The 19,828-nt window shown below is 46.4% G+C and overlaps 1 protein-coding gene across 3 annotated transcripts; it reads left to right on the top strand.

The window, feature by feature from the left end:
- The first annotated feature begins 8,342 nt into the window (after positions 1–8,342).
- LOC140685202 (coiled-coil domain-containing protein 180-like) lies at positions 8,343–16,832 on the top strand. 3 transcript variants are annotated; one of them, XM_072936469.1, is made up of 11 exons: positions 8,343–8,446; positions 9,271–9,353; positions 10,902–11,011; positions 11,098–11,226; positions 11,390–11,500; positions 12,589–12,684; positions 12,939–13,102; positions 13,280–13,393; positions 14,083–14,162; positions 14,847–14,935; positions 15,405–16,832. In XM_072936469.1, the coding sequence occupies exons 1-11, from the start codon at positions 8,349–8,351 to the stop codon at positions 15,531–15,533; spliced, it is 1,203 nt and encodes a 400-aa protein (XP_072792570.1). In that variant the 5' UTR covers positions 8,343–8,348; the 3' UTR covers positions 15,534–16,832. The 3 variants fall into 3 exon arrangements, with proteins under 3 accessions (XP_072792570.1, XP_072792572.1, XP_072792571.1); XM_072936471.1 differs by lacking the exon at positions 14,847–14,935; XM_072936470.1 differs by lacking the exon at positions 11,098–11,226.
- The last annotated feature ends 2,996 nt before the right edge of the window (positions 16,833–19,828 follow it).

The following is a 19,828-nucleotide window of genomic DNA, read 5'->3' on the forward strand; positions in this document are numbered from 1 at the left end:
GGAGATAAAATTGGAGGCATTGTCAGTTTTAATTTGCTTGGGGATACCGAGCCATGCCATAACTGTCAGCCAGTGCTGGATCGTGGCCTTGGAGTTGGGTTTGAGGTGCTGTGTCGCTATGATCACTCTGCTGTAGGTGTCCACTGTCACTGCAAGCCATGCTCGGGGCTTTAGCAGTTCGCAGAGGGTGAAGTCTGACTGCCAGATTTCTGACGCCTTGAGGCCCCTCGGGTTGACTCCACCGGTCCATAGGGGTGACTTCTGGCAGTGAGGGCAGGTGGCCACTACGTGTCTCGCGTCTGCTGTCGAGATCCCGCATCTCTTTGCCAGTGCTTTGGCTCCGATGTGGAGTGACTCGTGCAGCTGACGAGCTTCCTGCAATGTCCACACTCCCTTCGCTGCGGCATCTGCTTTGTCGTTGCCAGTCTGGAAGAAGCCCTTGACTGGGTTATGGCTGTTGACGTGGATGACGGACACGGTGCCCTGGCGTGAGGAGAGTGCCTCTTCAAGCATAGAGGCCGTCGTGGATGTTGACACACCTGGTCTTGACATGGCTAGGCAGAGCTTTGCCACGAATATAGAGTCTGTCACGATGTTGAGGTGTTCATCTTGGAAGAGTCCGCATGCCAAGACCACTGCTGCTGCTTCCAGCTGTTGCACTGACAGCGTGGGGTCACACGTTTTGACGCAATGCCATGTTTCTCCTGCCTGCCACACTGCTGCTGCGGTAGAAGTCATGGAGGAGGCGTCTGTAAAGACCGTTGGTCCTGGTTGCAGTTGGTCCATGACCTTTGGTGGCACATCTATGTCGACAATGGTCAGTAGCTGGGTCCAGGGTGGTTTGGTGGCGTAGGAAATTTCTCCTCCAAAGCCAGTGAGAGCGAGGGCCAGGTGCTCCGATATCGCAGTTGACTCCGTGGTCGGTCGCTTGCGGAAGGGGAGGTGGATCCTTGCCGGCTCGGTCCCCAGGTGTCTCAGGGCGAGTCTCCTGCCTTTCGTGATGAGGTTAGCAATGCACTCAACTCCTGGGGAGAATGCGTGAGTTGGTCTTCCGAGGACCACCCACTGGATCGGCTGGGATTTTTCGGAAGGTCCTTGGGCAAGTGCTCCCACTCCTCCCTTCTGCGTGAAGTGGACGTATAAGTCCAGTGGTACACTCGGGTTCCACCTGGCAAGCAGGCTAGTGGACATCTGGCGTTCGATGAAGTCGAGGGATTTCGTTGCCTGCAGCGTCAGCTCCTTGGGGTCCCAGGGGTGTTTTCCTTTCAGGAGGTCATACAGGGGGTCCATGACCTCTGGGGGAACTAGGATGATGTTGCGGAGCCACTGCAGAGATCCCACGAGTCGTTGCATGTCGTGGAGGGTCTTGATGTCTCGGCGGACTTTTATCTTGGGTGGGGTCACGTAGGAGTTTGTGATCCCCACTCCCAGGAAGGCCACGCACGGTCCTCTCTTGATCTTCGTGTTCGCGATCTCGAAGCCGTTGGCCTGGAGGGTTTCCATGATCGTGGACACTAGGTGATCCACTTGGCCTGCCGATGGTGCGGCGACGAGGATGTCGTCCATGTACTGAATGATGGTCGCAGCAGGGTGGGAGTGTCGGACTGGCATCAGTGCCCTGTCCACAGTGATCTGGCATATGGTCGGGCTGTCCACAAGGCCTTGAGGTAGCACCTTCCATTGGAAGCGGAGGTTAGGTCGCTCGCCGTTCGGGAACACGATGGAGAAGGCGAACCGTTCTTTGTCCTCAGCATGCAGGGGTATTGAAAAGAAACAGTCTTTGATGTCCAGCACTGCGCACGGCTGCCCTTTGGGGATGGCTGAGTTCGCGGGCAGTAGTGTCTGAACTGGACCCATGGGCTGAATTGTCTTGTTCACTTCCCTCAGGTCGTGGACGAGGCGGTAGCCTTCTCCTGATCTCTTGGGGATTACAAACACAGGGGTGTTCCACGGGCTGGTGGAGGGTTCAATGTGGCCCTTTTATAGCTCGCGGTCGACCAGTTCCAGCAAGGCTGTCATTCGAGGCTTTGACAGGGGCCACTACTCAACCCATACGGGGTCTGGTGATTTCCAAGTCAGTTTGATTGGTAGCAGTGGGTGCACAGCAGTGGCCCTCATCATAAATTTGTAATACTGACTCCTAGCATGGCGAGAACGTCCCTTCCTATCAGGGGTGGGGAGTTTTGCAAGATACAGGGGTGGATTGCTACTGTTTGTTCTGGTCCTTTCTTTGTATGGAGCGTTATAGCTACCAATTGGGTGCTTTTCCAAGCTCGGGACAACCCTCCCACCCCGTTCACTGGGGGGACTTCCTTGTACGGCCAGTGTTGGGGCCATAGGGCTTGGGGTAGGATTGTGCAGTCTGCTCCTGTGTCTGCCCAAAACTGAAGCCTTACATGGGGGTCCTGACTGTCATAAAGGCGGCATGTCCCCCAAATTTTCGGGGGTTCTTTCCCTATTTTTAGAGGCAGGGCCACCCAGGGGTTGTCCTGTTCTGGGGCGCCCCCTGCTGACCCTGTGGCACAGGCGCTGCTCGCGGTGGCGGTGGGTACGAAGGCGCCGCAGGCTGTGCCGTGATACTCGCTGGCAGGGGTATGAAGTTGGCTGCTTCCTGTGGGAGAATGGGGTACGAGGGCTCCCCGCCCCATTGGGGGTTGGCATGGATGGGCCGCCTCATATTCGCAGCGGGAGGAGGCTGGGTGCGGCCCGCGGGCCCCCTCCCCTTTCCGTTTCCCTGGAGCCGGGACCTGCATTCCCTAGCAAGATGTCCCTTCTTCCCGCAGCCCCAGCAGGATCCCCGCGGGCGTGTTTGGGGCGGAGGCGCTGCGGCAGGCCGCCGTGCCGGCTGGGGGCAGCTCACCGCGATGTGACCCGCCTCACCACACTTGAAACACGCCATGGCATTGGTCAGGGTGTGGACGGCTGCCTGAATGGGCGTCAGGTGTTCCTCCCTAACTACGTGTCTGATCATGTCTGCCAGGCTAGCTCCGGCTGGCAGGGAGCGTAAGATATCCTTAGTAACAGAGTTGCACTGCTGGCGCAGGCAGTCGGCCACTACGGGGCCCCTTGCCTCTGCCGGCAAGGTGGAGGAGTCTATCGCTGCCTGCAGGCGATCTACGAACTGTGTGAAGCTTTCGCTCTCTGCCTGCCTCACAGTGGACCACGGTGCCGGCTTGGCCACGACTCGGGAGGCAGCGCGGATAGCCTCTCTAGCAGCCCGAGTGGTCACTCTGACCTCCTCAGCCTGCATCTGTGCGGCTTGCTGTTGTGGCGTGATCATATCATCATGCTTTCCTATCAGTCTGGATAAGCTCGATCTGTGTAGTGGCTGCCGCGCGCCGGACGCCTGGGCTAGCTGCTTTCTACAATTATCTTCCCATTCCTGCCTAAAGACAATCATTCCCGCCCCGTCTAATATCATGCGCCCTATCCGTTCGATATCAAAGGGAAGCAAGTCATCGTTGCTAAAAAGACCATCGATTAATGTAGTAACTATAGCCGAGTTGATCCCCTTTTCCGCAATGGCTTTGACAATTGACTGTATATCCTTTGGGTTTATCGGGGTATATATCCTTTGTTGGTTCCCTTCCGGACCGGTAAGCCGTACCGGGAAGGCTTGTATGGTGGCCGCCGGGGACCATTCAGCACAAGCTATCTTTATTTTCCCCCAGTCAGTAAACTGGGCTGATTCGTATTGTAGTTGTTTTTCGGCGCGGCTTAGAGCTTTACTCGGCTTTGTTTCAAGCCGTGCCGGTTCCGTTTCGTCCGTATCGGAGCCATCGCTAGCCTCCGTCAGCTCCTCTGAGCTGGTAGAGCTGTTGCTGGTCTCTGAGCCGGAAGACGAGTGCCAGTGCACTTCCGGGGCTCCGTGCCGTTTTGTTCGGCCCCGAGCTCGCTCCTCCCCGTGGGGTGGCGCCGCTCCCGCCCCCCCGGCTCGCCGCGCCCCTCGCGGGAGGTGGTTTCTCCCTTATATGGTGGCAGCTTCGGATGGAGCCGCTGGTTGGTTCCGCGCTCCGTGCCGCTCTCCGCCCCCTTCTCCCGCGCGCGCGCATACCCGAGGTCGCGCTCCTCCCGGGTGTTCGCGCCGGGACCGCCCGAGCCCCACCCCTCTCTGCCGCTCCCGGCGCCATGTTCAAAGGCATAGGGGGGCGGCATGGCGGCCCCGTCTTCCCAAGCCGCGGTTTCGGCGGCTCGGGCTTCTTTTAGCAGCCCTTGCCAGAAGCGCTCCGCGTGCTTTTGCGTCTCCGGCATCGGATCGCGGGCGGGCGGCGGCGGCGGCTCGGAGGAATTTGCGGTCTCTCGGGGGGTTTGAGCGGTGGGGGGTTTCTGGGGATTTTCGGCGGCGGGGGTGTCGCGGGGGGTTCCTGCGGGGGGGGGTGGGCTCTGATCTGGGGGAGGGGGTGTCGCGCTGAGCCCCCCCGGGTCCCCGCTGCCCAGCGAATCGCCCTCAGGGGCAGTCTGCGTTCCCGCTCCCACACCGAGTTTAGGAGTAACTAATAAACATGTGCGCGCCGCGGTCCATGTCTCCTGCTCCTCTATCGCTTTGCGTAGGACTTTTTCTACTCTGCCCCACGCTTTAAGATTTCTGCCGCTGCCTGAGGATTTTGTGTCCTCGGCTAGCGCGGCAGTGCATTTGTCCCATATTTCCGGATGTAATACATCCACGGGGCGCTCGATTGCCCCTAGCTCAAGCAATCTCGCTACGGCAAGATGAAAATCCTTGAGCTTACACCCAATACCCCACTGCGAATAAATAGCACTCACGATCCTTGCCATTGCGTCCATGACGCCCGCGGATCCTAGGGACGTCTCCCCTTACGCCTGGGTACGGTCCAACCGTCCTGGCCGCTGCTTCTGTCCAGGTGAATCCCGTCCACCGGGCAAATTTTTCCCCTTTTTTTTTTCTTCTTTTGTCCCGGGTTTCGGCACCAGTATGTTGCCTTTATAAAAGACAACCAGGGACCTGGTTCAGATGGCAGCACGGCAGCCTGCTCTCGGCCAGGCTGCTCGGGCTAATCAACAGACGCATACACCACTATGGCAGACGGTTGAAAAGCGTTTATTATCCTATCTCGTGGGTTTAAATAGCTTTTAGGGGTCTTTGCTACGTCAGAGGGGGGTTGGGGGTCTCAGGGGTTAGTGGGTAGTGGAAATTTACTAGGGCCGGTGTGGCTGCATTCCTCTGAGGCTTCTGGAGTTAATAGATAAGTGGGGAAGAGAGAGAGAGAGAGAGAGAGAGAGGGGAAGGGGTCTATCTTTCCGTCACATCCCGTGTTGGTCTTCCACTCCGCCTGTCCCTATCTACCACATCTCCCCCCTCCTTATCACATATAAAATGAGGTAGTCGTAGGTAGAGGCACTGGAGTGAGGTACAAACTTGCAACTTGTTAAGGAAAGGGTGGTTTAGTAGATCTGGGTAGATTTTTTTTAAAACTATTTCTGAAAGCGAAGAGACTGACTTTTCTAGGTAGGAGGTGGATTTCTCGATCTTCTGCAGGTTTTTGTCGATGGTCATTTGCAGCTGAGAGAGTTTGTGTTGCTGGGTTGCAATGGCTGAGACACCTGTGGCTGTGCCAGCTGCTCTCAGGCTAAGCAGCATTGCGATGGTTAATTTCTTTTTTGTGGAGCCTGTCAGGTTCTTCGAGAAGGTGGTATGTCTTTTCGTTTGAGTGATGCAGGACTTTAGAAACAATCAGAACTTGAACACAGAAATTGATAGAGTTATTAAACTTGGCAAGGAACATATAAGGATTCACTCTGGGTTTCTGGCAAACTTACATCTCAACTGTGGATGGGACTACTTACTTATTGGTTTTCTGTGGGGAGTGTTCCACTTGCACTGGTGGGGGACACTGGCTGTGGAGTAACTGAAGGGGGTATCTAAAGCATTGCTTTCGTAGAAAAGGGGGTTTAGTATCATAGCAAAACTAATAGGGGTTAGTCAGGTTTGATTTGGTTTCATTTAGGGTTAGTAAGGTAGCTTCTAAACAGGCTGGCTATGTGGGACACGAAGGATGGGGTATTTATTAGAGGGTAGTGGCCTGGGCTAGCTTGTCTTCCTGGCCACAAGCCTCTAAACAGCAAAAATGCATAAAGAAAGACACTGTGCATGTTTGGATCTCACCACCGTGGGATTTTCAGGTGTTGTCTGGCAGTTTGGTGGTCTGTCATCTCTTTCTGGAGCAGGGGTGTCTGTGTCATGGGGACGGTCTACAAGCATGTCCTGCAAACAGAACTTACAGCCTCTTATTAGTTTTGTTTTGAGGGTCAGGTTTGATCGGCAGCAGTGGGTATGCAGCAGTGGCTCTCATAGTCTCACCACGTGGGGGTCCCGACTACCACAGAGGCAGCACGTCTCACACATCCCCGGGGGCTTTCTCCCCACTTTCATGGCCAGGGCTACCCCGGGGTCCCGTATCGGGGCGTCTCTTGCTGATTCTGCGGCACGGGCGCCGCTTGCGGTGGGAGGGGGCTGAGTTCGCCCACGCGCTCCCCCCCTCCCCCCCCCCGTGTGTCCGGGGCTGGGACCCGTATTCCTTGGCGAGACGCCCTTTCTTCCCGCAGTTCCAAGGGGTATTGTGACCGCTTTTCGGTGCGGCTTAGAACTCTATTTGGTTTTGTTTTAAACTGTGCTGGTTCTGTATCTTTCGTTTTGGGGTTCCGGTCAGCCTCCGCCGGCTCCTCTGAGCCGGCAGGGTTGTTGCCAGGCTCCGCGGCGGAAGTCAAATGCCAGCGCAATTCCGGGGCTCCGCGCCGTTTTGTTCGGCTCCGAGCTCGCTCCTCCCCGCGGGGGAGGCGCCGTTCCCGCCCCCCCGGCTCGCCGCGCCCCTCGCGGGGGGTGGTTTCTCCCTTATATGGTGGCGGCGCCAGGCGCGGCCGCTGATTGGCTCTGTGTCCCGAGCCGCTCTCCGCCCCTTTCTCCCGCGCGCGCGCATTCCTGAGATCGCGCAGTTTCCGAGTTTTCGCGCCGGGACCGCCTGCGCCCCGCCCCCTCTGCCTCCCCCGGCGCCATTTTCAAAGCGGCCGCGTGGCCGGGTAGCCGGGGACTCCCCCCGAGCCGTGGCCCCTGCGACTCTGGCCTCTCCTGCCGGCTCTCGCCAAAAGCGCCCCGCGCGCGGCTGCGCCTCCGGCAACGGACCTTTGATCGGCGGCGGCGGCGGGACGGTTCGGGAAGCTGCGGTTTCTCGGGGCTTTTTTGCGGCGGGGGTTTCCCGGGGGTTTTTTGCAGCGGGGGTGTCTTGGGGGGTTTCTGCGGCGGGGCTTGGCGCCGCTCCGCTCGGCACGCTGGCGGGGAAGCGGCGCGGAACCGCGGGCGGGTCCGGGTTCCGGCGGGAGCGGGGCCGCACCGCTCGAAACGCGCCGCTCCGGGGGCTGCGCTGCCTCTGCCGGGCTGGGCTGGGCTCATCTCTGTGGCGGGGCCGGGCTGCGCTCTGATCCGGGGAAGGGGTTGTCGCGCTGTGCCCCTCCGGGTTTCCGTTCTTGGGCGGACTGTCCCCAGGGACGGTTTGCGCTTTCGCCCCCCCCCCGAGCTCGGGTCTGACTAATAAACACGTACGCGCTGTACTCTGCGTCTCTTGTTTTTCTATTGCCTTACGCGGGGTTTCTTCTACCTTGCCCCGTGCCGTAACGCTTTCGCCTGAGGATTTTGCCTCCCCGGCTAGCGTGGCTGTACACTGTTCCCATATCCCCGGATGCATGGCATCCACTGAGCATTCGGTTGCTCCAAGCCCAGGCAGCCTTGCTATAGCAAGATAAAACTCCCTGAGCTTAAACTTGATACTCTTTTGCTTTATACTTACGACCCATGCGACGCTGCTTATGACGCTCGCGGGCCCCGGGGACGTCTCCCCTCGCCAAGATACGGTCCGACCGTTCCGGCCGCTGCTTCTGTCCAGGTGTATCCCGTCCACCGGGCAAATTTTTCCTTTTTTTTTTCTTCTTTTTTCTTCTTTTCTCCCGGGTTTTGGCACCAGTATGTTGCCTTTATAAAAGACAACCAGAGACCTGGTTCAGGGAACAGCACGGCAGCCTGCTCTCGGCCAGGCTGCTCGGGCTAATCAACAGGCGCATACACCAATATGGCAGACGGTTGAAAAGCGTTTATTATCCTATCTCGTGGGTTTAAATAGCTTTTAGGGGTCTTTGCTACGTCAGAGGGGGGTTGGGGGTCTCAGGGGTTAGTGGGTAGTGGAAATTTACTAGGGCCGGTGTGGCTGCATTCCTCTGAGGCTTTAGAAGACAGCGTGGGGGAGAGAGGGAGAGAGGGGGATGGGTCTATCTTTCCGTCACATCCCGTGTTGGTCTTCCGCTCTGCCTGTCCCTATCTACCACAAAATAGGCATTCAGAAATGTTTGCTGATGCCATGCCATTTCTGATGAGTAATCAGCAGAAATGTGTTGGAACAACACCCATCAGTGACTTCACAAAAAAGCCACAGTCAGACAGGTAGGGAACAGAAGCATAAAACCCCAATTATATGTTCTTAACTAAAGGAATGAAATGGACAGATTTTCACCGGGAATTATATACTCGTGTATTCTTGCTCATAGCACTAAGGACTTGTAACAGATTGTCTCCTCACCACATGTAAATTTAGTGTAATGAACTGCTTGCTGCCTGTTGAAGTGCAGGCTACCAGACTAATATTTGCAATGGCAGACATATTGTATGGTTTTCCTTTTAAAAAGAAATTGTCTTTGCTCTTAGCAATCTAGATATACACCCAGTCTGACAAATATTTCTTAGGCTGTATTTCCAAGTAAATGGCTTACATGATGATGAAGTAAGATAATGTAATGAACAAGAATGGAGTTAATGAATCCATCCTTTTTCACCCTGATCCAGCTGCTGAATAGCAATACAGGGATTCTCACTGACCCCAAGGACAACCACAGTGCCCAAGCTGTTGGGAAAAGCACTGGGCAGATAAAGGCTATTTCCACATTTCTTGCCAGTGTCTCCTTAAGAGTTCCTAGGTTTTTTACCTTTTAGAGCTATTCTGTAAGTCTCTGTAGTTTACATGTTCTAAATCTAGCATATATTGCTGTAATGCCATCCTAATAGATTTAGAATTGGGATCTACCCAGACTTCAGTTCATCTCAGAAGAGGCAACTTTGATTCTTTGAATTATATTCTTTAAAGTTAGAATGATACTTATGTTCACTTTAATGTTAAATTTTGCCAATTAAAGTGTATTATACTATTATGTTAGTCCTTCTTCTGGTGCATTTTTAATACAAATTGAAGCTTTATTCTCTTTCTGTTTCAGACAATCTACAACTTTTCCAGAGGCATGGGGAAACGTAGGTGCAAGTTCAGCTGAGGAAGTCAGAGGCCTGCCTGATGTAGTTGGTAAAACTGGTTTCCCTTAATGTCATCTATTTTAATTTACAGTCACAGGAAATGTGGTACATGTAACAGGTTTAGCTGTTACCTTGTGAGAGATTTCAAACCGGAGTTACAATTTAATAGAAAGATTACAGCAAATGCAATGATACAGCAAAACTGGTTTAAAACCACAAAGTCAGAGTACCACCTGGCACCCTGTTGGTCAGGGTTGCAGTGGTTGCAGTCCTGTCAGAATGGGTTATTGTAAATGCAGGCGAACCCAATGGGAAGAAATTATGATGTCTGACTCAATTCAGAAGGCTGAATGATTTCTTTATTATAACTGTGCTAAAATACATTAATATACTATATAAAGGAAGATACTAAAACCACATATTACTTTCTCTAACTCTATATCTCTAACACAACTCGTCACCCTCTCTGGAGAGTCCAGCCCCAGGTGGGTTGGATTGGCCATCAGGCTCAAACCATCCTCACCAGAATCCAATCAAGCAATCACCCTAGGTAAACAATTCTCCGAACACATTCCACATGAGAAAAACAAGGAGCAGAAATAGAAATTATTTTCTCTTTAATTTCTCTCTGTGCACCTCTATGAAAAATCCTGAGAGAGGGAGAAATGTGCTGCCACAACGGGTGGCCCTGTGGAAGTTCAGATCCTCCTCTGGATATCCAGTGGTGGTGGTGTCCCAAGTCCCCAGACTGCCTGAATTATATACAGTGGAGTTCATGTGGTACATCCCTCAGTGCAGGGAGCTTCATCATAGAATGGAATGATGTAATCCCATGAATGCTAGAATATTTTTGGAGTACATGATAGTCGTTTCAGCTTCCCATTCTGCTACTGCATAATCAGTTCATTATGGCCCATTAGCACAGATGACCCTCGCTGGATAGATGGTGCAGCTGCTTCCCCAGCTGAATCATTTTAAGGATAAAGAAATACCACCTCACCTTGCAGGGCTTGCCTCTCTCATTTTAACACTTTTATCCTTGTGGTCAGGTGTGCTGAAAACCACCCATCATTAGCAGGTCATCATAAAATGAGGTAGAGGGGAGTAGAGTACACAGTTTGGTTACACCCACGTTGGTACTCTTTCTCCTGCAAGGTAACAAAAATCAAGCTTGGGAAATGGCCTGACACATTTTTGATGCTATGTAGGTAATTTTGAAGATGATGAGGCTTCTAATAGAAAAAAAAAAGACAGTTGTGAAATTGTTGGTCAATCACATGTTATGTTTAGATGATAAATTCCAGTTCTGATGTAATCAGATCTCATTCCAGAAATGTTGCAAATTTTTTATATTGTACCTGAGCTTAATTGATAGTTCTATGCTGTTATCCTTCTGAAAATCAGAAGTTTAAAATATGCCCTAGTATTTTTAACCTGCATTTGCTAAGATTGCACTTCCCTTGGAAAGATGTTGCACACTGTGAAAGCTGCACAAACTACAGCGGTCATAGTGTAGATTTTGGCATTTACTGTTCATGCATCCCATGTTCTGCAGCAACAGTTCCAGGCTATAGAATCCTCATTTCTTCCTTGGCAGTTCCTGAGGAAACAGGCAGCAGTACATGGAAGAACCTGGCAGAACGGCGGCAAAAGCATCACGATAGAGCAGTGATGGGAATGCAGCGGGAGCTGGGCTGCATTGGCAGGGTAAGGCAGGAGTTTTTTATCCAGTCTGGAGCTCTTCTAAGGTCAGGGCCCAAGATTCAAATGATCACACTGACCTGCTGTTATAGGAGATGGCAGCCTCTGTTTTGAATCTTCAAGAACTCCTTCAGCTTCAAGTGATGAAATCAGATGAAAAGAGTAAACTTCTGTTTGAAAAGGTTGCATCTGACATGGCTTTGGAAGCCTTCTCATTTGAAGTAAGGCAACTCAGCATTGGCTCAACTGCAGTTACTTGTATCTGCTCTGCGTAGCATCTTCTTATGGCTTGCTGGAGTCCAAAATTATTGGGTTTTTACTTTTTAAATTTTCTTTTATGTGTTTTCACTTTTCAGTGAAATTGAAAGTACATTTTTTTTGCAGGGTTTGGAAGAACTCTGGAATATGATACACGAGGAGTCCTCAAACAGAAGGAAGTGTATCAGGGCAATGGATGCATCCCTAAAGGAGACTGAAAGGAGTCGAGCCATGAAAGTGAGCTGCAGTCTTAATAACTGTTACTTAAGCATAAGATTGGTATTTGCTGATACAATGCTGGGTGCAGAGCAAAGAGTAGCTTGTTTCCAAAGGAGTCAGAGGTCTGCCTGTAGTTCTGTTGTGTGGTGATTGCTTTCTTTTCCCCAATAAACTATTCATTTTATACCCACATATCAGGAGAAGCCACTTTTTTCCTAGTTTGAAGGTGTTTCACAATTACTTATGCTAAAGGTGCAAGGAATATACAAGCTGCTTTTATTTCCCTGGAGGGTTGTGTAGGTCAAACTTTGATTTGGTCTGTTAGTTTTGGGGGGGACATAACCATTCTGCAGTTGAGAAGGAGCTTAGACATGACCTAGCTTGATTTTAGTTTGGGTTGGCTGGATGTCGCTAGCAGACATGTTGCAGTTTTGTAGTCTTCAGCCTAACCTGTAAAAGTCATTGGACATCATAGGAAATGTTTGGATTTAAAAAATAGACTGTGGAAGAGCTTGCTGCACTGTCCTTGTAGGCAAAGAAGAGCTGTTTGTTCTACCAGTGCCAGTTGCTTCTCTTTTTGTAATTCAGGTACGATGAATAGGTCCAAGAGTACCACCAGTAACCTTTCTGTTGGATTAGTTACAATAAATGTCAGAGATGAACACATTTGCTTTAATTTTGTGTTCACTCAAAACAGGCAACTGGTGGATTCCCTTCAGATATTTGAAAGGAATTTGTTTGATTTTTAAGTTCATATTATGGCCAGTCTGCAGAGCACTCAATTATCACAGGTATTAAAGAGCAATCAGCTGAGTAGTAGCAAATTAGAATGTTTTAGTTACTGTTTTTATGAATTACTGAAAAAGTTAGTCTTTAAAGTAACTAAGATTAATATTTTAAAATTTACTTCTCAATCTGTGTGTCATCCAATAATTTTAATTCACTTTAATAGTTTTAATTAATGAATCATTAATGAATAATGAATGAATCGAATGGAATTAATTTTAATGGAAAAAATTCTCTTGTTCGTGTAGTTTTTTAATTTGGGATACTGATATTTGAGTTAACGTTTTGTTGTTTCTTTTCTTTATTCTTTCATTGCACAGATAACAGAGGTACTGACCAAGTATACAGTGAAACTGGAGGAAATTTCCTTCTTCTTGGCAGCTGATGTTCACAAGCTCATAAACAATAAGGCAATGGTAAATGTTTTACCTGGAACAGGATCGCAGTCTGAATATTCCTAGAATGTATTTTTTCCTAGCTGAAATCAATTTTTTCTGCCTATCAATCACTGAAATATAGAGAGATTTCTACTTTGCAGGGTATTTGTAATAATTTGTATTCTTTTTTCACCTCATTTTCTGTAGAAGATATATTTTTTTGTTCGTTTTTTGCATGTTGTATGCTGCTTCTACTCCTAGTTTTGTTTTGTTTTTTTTTTTTTAATATGCAGAATATAAACAGAGCATTGCTGGGTAATGAGAGGGCAACTGCCAAGCTGCTCTTTAATCTAATGAAATCGGAGCTTGAGAAAGAAAAATTGCATCAACTGAAGTGGCAAGAGAGAGTCAAGGACTGGAAGCTCATCCAAAAGAACTGTGTTATTCAGAGCTTCAGGTCAGAAGTTTTGCAATCTTATTTTGGACAATGAATAACACAAAGTGACTAGTGTTCACTTGTGGTTTCTATAAAACCACAAGTTTAAAAAAGTTATTTTTTCTTTATACATATCATGTATGATATCATGTTTGATATCATGTTTCCATTATACATATCTGTTTTTCCATCCTGCAGAGTATTTATGGCAAGTGAAGAAGTACAGAATCCCCGAGCTGAGGAAATGGAAAATATGATTAAGGAGCAAATTGTACTTGGTGAACAGAGACTGAGGGTTTTGCAGCATATTGGGTATGGCAAAAGAGGATATAGCATAAAGGAAAACAGTTCTTGCTGGAGTTAATGTGAGGAGCTTGGCTACAAAATGCACTTTGCTTTCTGTCAGTGTGTGATTGTTAAATTCAGCAGTAAGACAGGGTTAAACCCTATTTTTCTACAGCTCTTTTTAATGGAAAAGCATTCTTGATTTTCACTGCACCAGCTACACTAAAGAAGTGGTGATTGTGGGCTAAAAATGCAGGAATGCAAAAGTAAATATTACTGACATTTGAAACTGGTAGAACTGGGCAGACAAAGATGGGTGGAGAACTAGAAGTTGGTGTTTTTTTCTCCAAGGGGTTTAATTTGTGTAATAAATTCAGAGAGGAATATGGATAGAAATCTGACACTGCTGTGTTTGAATATCCATCCTGAACACAAAAAGCATTTTTGGGTGCAATGCATTACTGTATTTACAGGGAGTTTTTTTTACAGTGGATGTTGGGAGCAAGGTAGATAACAGTTCCTTGTTGGGTAGTAAACAGTTGGCCTTGAACAACAACAGTCTCTTTGGTTGATTTTCATTGCAAGATGGCTGTAAATAAAATAAAGCACAGTAGCATGGATGCTCTGATTCATAATTTTGTATTTTTTAATAGTTTTATATACACGTGACTGGTTTGTATTTTAGAATACCTGACTCTTGTTTACTACTTTGATAGTGCCTTGTTGCCTCCAACACATACAAAATCTGACTTAAATGAATGGTACAGAACTCTGGAGAATTTAAACACAAGTATAGGTAAGTTGGGAAATCATAAAAACAGTCTGGAATTCAAGCAATACTTTCTTTTTTCCTGGGCAATGATGAGGCATACAGTTGCTTTGAAAGTGCACGTTTGCTCTATTCTTTGTTCCATCCCGCCTTCTCAGTTGCTTTGAGCTGGCAGTAAGACCCAAAGAAGCTGCCTGTGACATCACTTTCCTTTGGCTGGTACAAACACTTGTACATGGTCACATCTAGCAGGAACTGGCTTGGTTAGAATTAATCTGGGGAAATAAAAGTTTAATTTTGACATGGAGCAGTTTTCAATCATACAAAAATATACTCCTTTTTAACTCTTGGAGAAGAAGAGGGGAAGAAGTACTGGAGGTACTTCCTTTCTCTATGTCCTGTAGGGTGCCTTCCCTCTGTGTGCCTGCCTTCTCTTGCTCCAGAGCACGTCTTGTTGTGATGTTTGTAGCCCGTATGGTAGCAAAGAAGCTGGTAGCAATTGTAAATAACTTGCTACTTCTAAGCATGATTATAAAGGGCTGTGTATTAAAGCATCTTATTTGATTGGTTGTTAGTGTCACACAGATGTGTGACACTGCTGGGATCTGTTCCCTCTGCTGAGATTCAGCACATGGCCTCTTGTCATGTTTCCTTTTCACACTGCACTGTGAAATACAGAATGTTGACTGTGGTCTGTTCCATACCATTCAGACACCCATAGTGCAGAGTTTGTGGAGAAATTGCGTGTCCAGTATGAGCTGGTGCAGGGCAAATGTCAGGAAAAAGTGCAGACCTGCAAGGTGAGTGTCCCAGTTTTGGGTGTGATAGCCGTGGTACAGTGTGCCATTACAGTAAAATGTGTTTGAGGATCCACCAAACACTGAGATAACAAGTGAAATTAGTTTTTAACCTCTGTCTTACTCAGTTCAAAAAGTAACCATCCATTTAGTTTCACAGTAGTGTTTGGCATTTGTACTTGAAATGTGTAAAAGCTGTAACAAATGCCAGTAATGAAGGGGGTTCTGTCCTGTGTTTATGTGGAGAATGTAAGGACCTTCAGCCTTTGTGCTAAATCTATCTTGGCAAATCTGTCTTGCTCTCTGTCTCAGTTTCTCCTTCTGTATCCAGTGTAATTGTAGTGTTTAGTAAACAAATGTGGGATATAGGAGGCTGAGTCTTTCTCTGTCCATCACAAGAGAAGAAACACTAAGTTTAGTCATGCTTTCTGAAAGTCATGCATGTCAATAATTTGCTATTATTTTCATTTAGATGACCCTGTTGGATAAGAACATTTGCACAGTAGAAGATGTTGAAATTGTACATTCCAACATGCTTCAGATGACTGAGAAACTAAAACACAGGTTTGAAGAAGAACTGGAGCACATGGATGTATGTTAATTACATTTGCTTTTATCTTCTTGGCATTAGTCTGTTATTTCTGTGCTCCTATCTGCAATGCCTTCTACATTGTAGGCTATTGATGTCACATTAGAAAGAGCTCCATAGTGTGACTAAACACTACAAAGAAACCAGGTTTGGTGTGGAAGAGTTTCACATGAAAGAGTTCATAATTACTGTGTTTATTGTTTGTAATATATTGCATTTTTATTATCATTTATATCTGAAATACATATGATAGGTATGAATGACGTATGGCCCAGTCTGTCTGAAGGCAGAGGAATAGATTTAAATGATCTCCCAAATGTTGTGATTCTATACATAAAAATGACCACACAGTTGTTCCTAAAGAGATAAATTGTAGAATATGATTCAGTGCTTTGCCATGTCAGAATAAACAGAAGTTTTGATACTCTCAGCTTGTAGAATAAAAATCCACATTCTTACCCAGTTTACTTGGATTTTTTTTTAGTCACCATATAGAAGACACAATATTGAACACCATTTGTATAGTTCCATGCAGCCTTTTCCCATGTTACATATCCTCTTATTCATTCCTTTCACCTTCCAGCAGTTTAAAAATGAGTTGTTCACTGGAATGTTTTTCTTTAGAGCGATTTTAAGGAGATGGCTAGATGGCATGAGCAGCATTGTCAAGGCTTGTACAGCTGTGTTCAGGAGGCCATGGGTCTGTGGGATGTCCATCTACTCAAACTGTCACAGCAGGAAGATGTACTTGAGGAAAAAGTAGATAAATACAGATTGGAACAGGATGACATAATACAGATATAAACATAAAAACAATGATGTGGCATAATGTAAAGAAAAGTCTTCTTAATACAAAGAACCCTCTGGAATTCAAAACAGCTGCTAGAAATATCTGACTTTTATATTGGAATTTCTACTTTTAAGTTTCATTCCGTCAAGTGCATTTTTGCTAAATGCTTGATTCACACTGAATGGACAGTCCTGTCTTATTCTTGATATGGCAAAAGTGTTAAAGATCACTGCTGCTTTCTGTACAAAGTGGCTGTAAGTTGCTATTATGAGATCTTGTGCAGGTATGGAGTCCGGTTGGATGCCAAATTCTCATAGCTACAACAGCCAGCTTGGGGTGGCTGTGTCAGAGCTGTTCATTATCAAGGAAGATCTTCACAGATGATAAGTTTTGCTAAGGTCTTGGTGTGGAATATACATTCATAATCAAATTACTTGAATCCTAAATAGTTATGGAGATTTTAGTATATACTAAACTGTTTTTATTAGCTTTTTAATGTGGCCTTAGGTGATGAAAGATGATCTGGATACAAGTTTGGAAAAAATGAAAATGGCAAGCTGTGAAGAAGAGCTGAAGGAATATTTAGAGAATGCCCTTTCTTCTCTAGATCAAATTAAAGCTAGGTATGAATTTTGTATAAAAGTAAAGCATATTTTAACACTGGTTGTACTACTTGGGCCTTGTTTATGCTGTTGTGTGAAGGTATGGAAAAAAGAGTGCTTCACTTGATATAAGAATATAAAATAATGCACATATTGAACAAGGTTAAGGCAAATAATACCCACAGTTTAGGAATGGGATGAAGAAAGACTGCTATAATTCAAAAACCATACCACATCAGTATTCCTGTGCATACCATCACATCCATGCCTTATTCAGAAGGTAAAAGTAGTACAGATTCTTGAATCACAGGAATCAAAAGTTGGTCTGCACCATCACGTCTGCACTCACAGACTTGATCTCATTCAAAGTTGCAGGGACTAAGATCTTTAAGTAGCCAAAGTATTTAATTTTGGTAAGCTCTCTGTTATCCTTCTCGCGATTAGGCATTTGCAACCTTAAAAACCATATAAAAATTGGTACAATACTGCTCTTTTTGCTAAACATTTTAGCAGCAGGTTTGAAACCCGAGAGGAAGCAGCTCTGTTCTCACACCCAGGGGTCTTTTCTGCCTGTTAGATCAGAGGCAAATTAGAAGAGCAATATGGACATGAGGGGCAGTCTTACACGCCTTATAGTGGGATTGTGGTGGTTTGATACTCTTAATAATCATTCATACAATTTTTAAAAAGCCGGAGGCAACAGACCAAGTGAAAATACAATGTAACCTATCTGAATACATACCTAAATTCCCCATAGTTATCTTTGTTTAGAAGACAAAGCAAATGTAAATGAAAACAAGTGTAAACACCGATTTTTCTTGAATCTAGACGCAGCTTGAACCATTAGTTTTTATTTTCAAGTAAAATGAAAATAAACCAGAAAGGCTCAGTCACAGCTGAGCACAGTGTAGAACTACCAAGAAAGACAGTAATTTGACCTCTCTTACGTAAGCAGAGTTTGAACAGTTCCCCATCCAAAAGGAAGGATGTAAAAGGCTTTATTGGAAATATTTCTTAACTTTTATGCATTTATTTATTTGTAATGAACTAATCTCTAACAAGCCAGGATGTGATTGTATTCAGTATAAACAGATCAATGACAATGTTTAGCCTAAAGGTTTTATGAGATTTATCAAAAAAATTAGATTTAAGGGCACTATAGTCACACTTAATTTTATTTCTAATATTTTAATCTCTTAAACAGTGATCTTCAATTTGACAGGAATGAGACATTCAAGCAGATTGTAATGAATGAAGTAATGGCTTATCCAAAAGCTATTTTGTGGGAGTTGATTTCTTATAGTATATCCATCAGCCAGCATTTTAATGTGAAGGAAATCTTCAAACAGGTAAAAAGAAAATTTCTTCTGGTTTAAAACCCTACTGGTGTATTACTTTTTCACTCTAGAGAAAATTTACATTACCTTTGAAATTCAGATTACATAAAGTACCGTTTCAGCCATTGAATAAAGTGCTTTTGGTAGAGAGAGCAGAGGGAAACCAAAACATTTCTCAGTCCCGCACTTTTAACTCTGTCCTTGTTACAAACAGAATTTTAGCAAATTCACTTGGCTTTTGAACAGAAAACTACAAGGTAACAGATTTTCAGCAATTGATTTGAGTGTTACAGGTTCTTTAGATAGCGAGTGATCTTTTCAAGACTAGCCTATCTTACTTAAATAGATATATTTGAGAAGGGATATGGATTTTTTAGAAGAAAGCAAATCTATATTTTAAAATGCTGTGGTGGGTGTTTTTTGTTGTTGTTTTGCTTTTAGAACTTGCAAGACACAATAGACTCCACAGTTCAAGATCAAAATAATACCTCAACAGTCCAAACAGGTATTTCTGCTTGGTTGTTTTTCAATCTGTATTTCTTTGGATTGTAACCAGAAGAACTCTGCTTTAACTGTAAATAAGTAGTCGAGGCTTCAGAAAGTGAACATATGGTGGAGCAGCAAGCTGAGAGCATCGTGCAAAGAGAGGAAAATCAGAGTATCCTGAGTTGGAAGGGACCAATAGGGATTGTGAAAGTCCAACTCTTGGCCCTGCCCAGACACCCCAACAGTCTCACCCTGTGTATCCCTGAGAGCATTGTCCAAACTCTCCTGGAACTCTGGCAGCTTTGGGGCTGTGCCCATTCCGTGGGGAGCCTGGGCAGTACCTGGCCACCCTCTGAGGAAAGAACCTTTTCCTAATCTCCAGACTAATCCTCCCCTGGCACAGCTCCAGCCATTCCCCGAGTCCTGTCCCTGTCACAGAGATCAGAGCTGCCCCTTCACTGCCCCTGAGAGGAGCTGCAGCCGCCAGTGAGGTGTGACCTCAGTCTCCTACAGCAGAACCAAATGCCTTCAGCCACTTCTTGTATGGTTTCCCCTCCTGACCCTTCACTATCTCTGTGTCCCTCCTTTGGACATTTCTCTAATAGCTTTAGGTCTTTCTGACATTGTGGCAATCAAAATTACCCCCAGAGCTCGAAGCAAGGACATCCCAGCCCAGAGCAGAGCAGGACGATCACCTCTGTCAGCTGGTGCCAGAAGATGGGGACAGTTGTCAAAAATCAGCTGGAGAAAAAAAGCTAACAGAGAAACAGGTGATCTTGGCACAGGAAATTGAAGAAACAGAGGAAGAAGAAGATGAGGAGAGTATGCCTCATAAAGGTGAAGAAAATGAGCATGCAGAACAGGGACTAAGCATTACACAGGTAAGTGAGCAAGAGAATAAATTTTAACGTGAAGGCAGTCTTGTCCAAATTAAGGAGAAATAGGAAAAGTCTTTTTGCTGAGAATCAGTAGAAAGTAATTTTTTTCTTAGTTTGCTTACAAAGCACACAGATCCTTTTATGGGAAAATGGAGTGTATAAAACAGTTCACAACCATTCTTTTCAATCTTTTACCCTTATAGAAACCCTTTGC

This window comes from Taeniopygia guttata, chromosome 16 (assembly GCF_048771995.1).
Source record: "Taeniopygia guttata chromosome 16, bTaeGut7.mat, whole genome shotgun sequence".
In the NCBI taxonomy this organism is placed as follows: Eukaryota; Metazoa; Chordata; class Aves; order Passeriformes; family Estrildidae; genus Taeniopygia; species Taeniopygia guttata.

Coding starts and splice junctions, on each gene's coding strand:
- LOC140685202 (XM_072936469.1), top strand. CDS start 8,349: ATGTTTGCTGATGCCATGCCATTTCTGATGAGTAATCAGCAGAAATGT. Junction 12,685..12,938: donor TCATAAACAATAAGGCAATG/GTAAATGTTTTA, acceptor TTTAATATGCAG/AATATAAACAGAGCATTGCT. Junction 14,163..14,846: donor GAATTTAAACACAAGTATAG/GTAAGTTGGGAA, acceptor CATACCATTCAG/ACACCCATAGTGCAGAGTTT.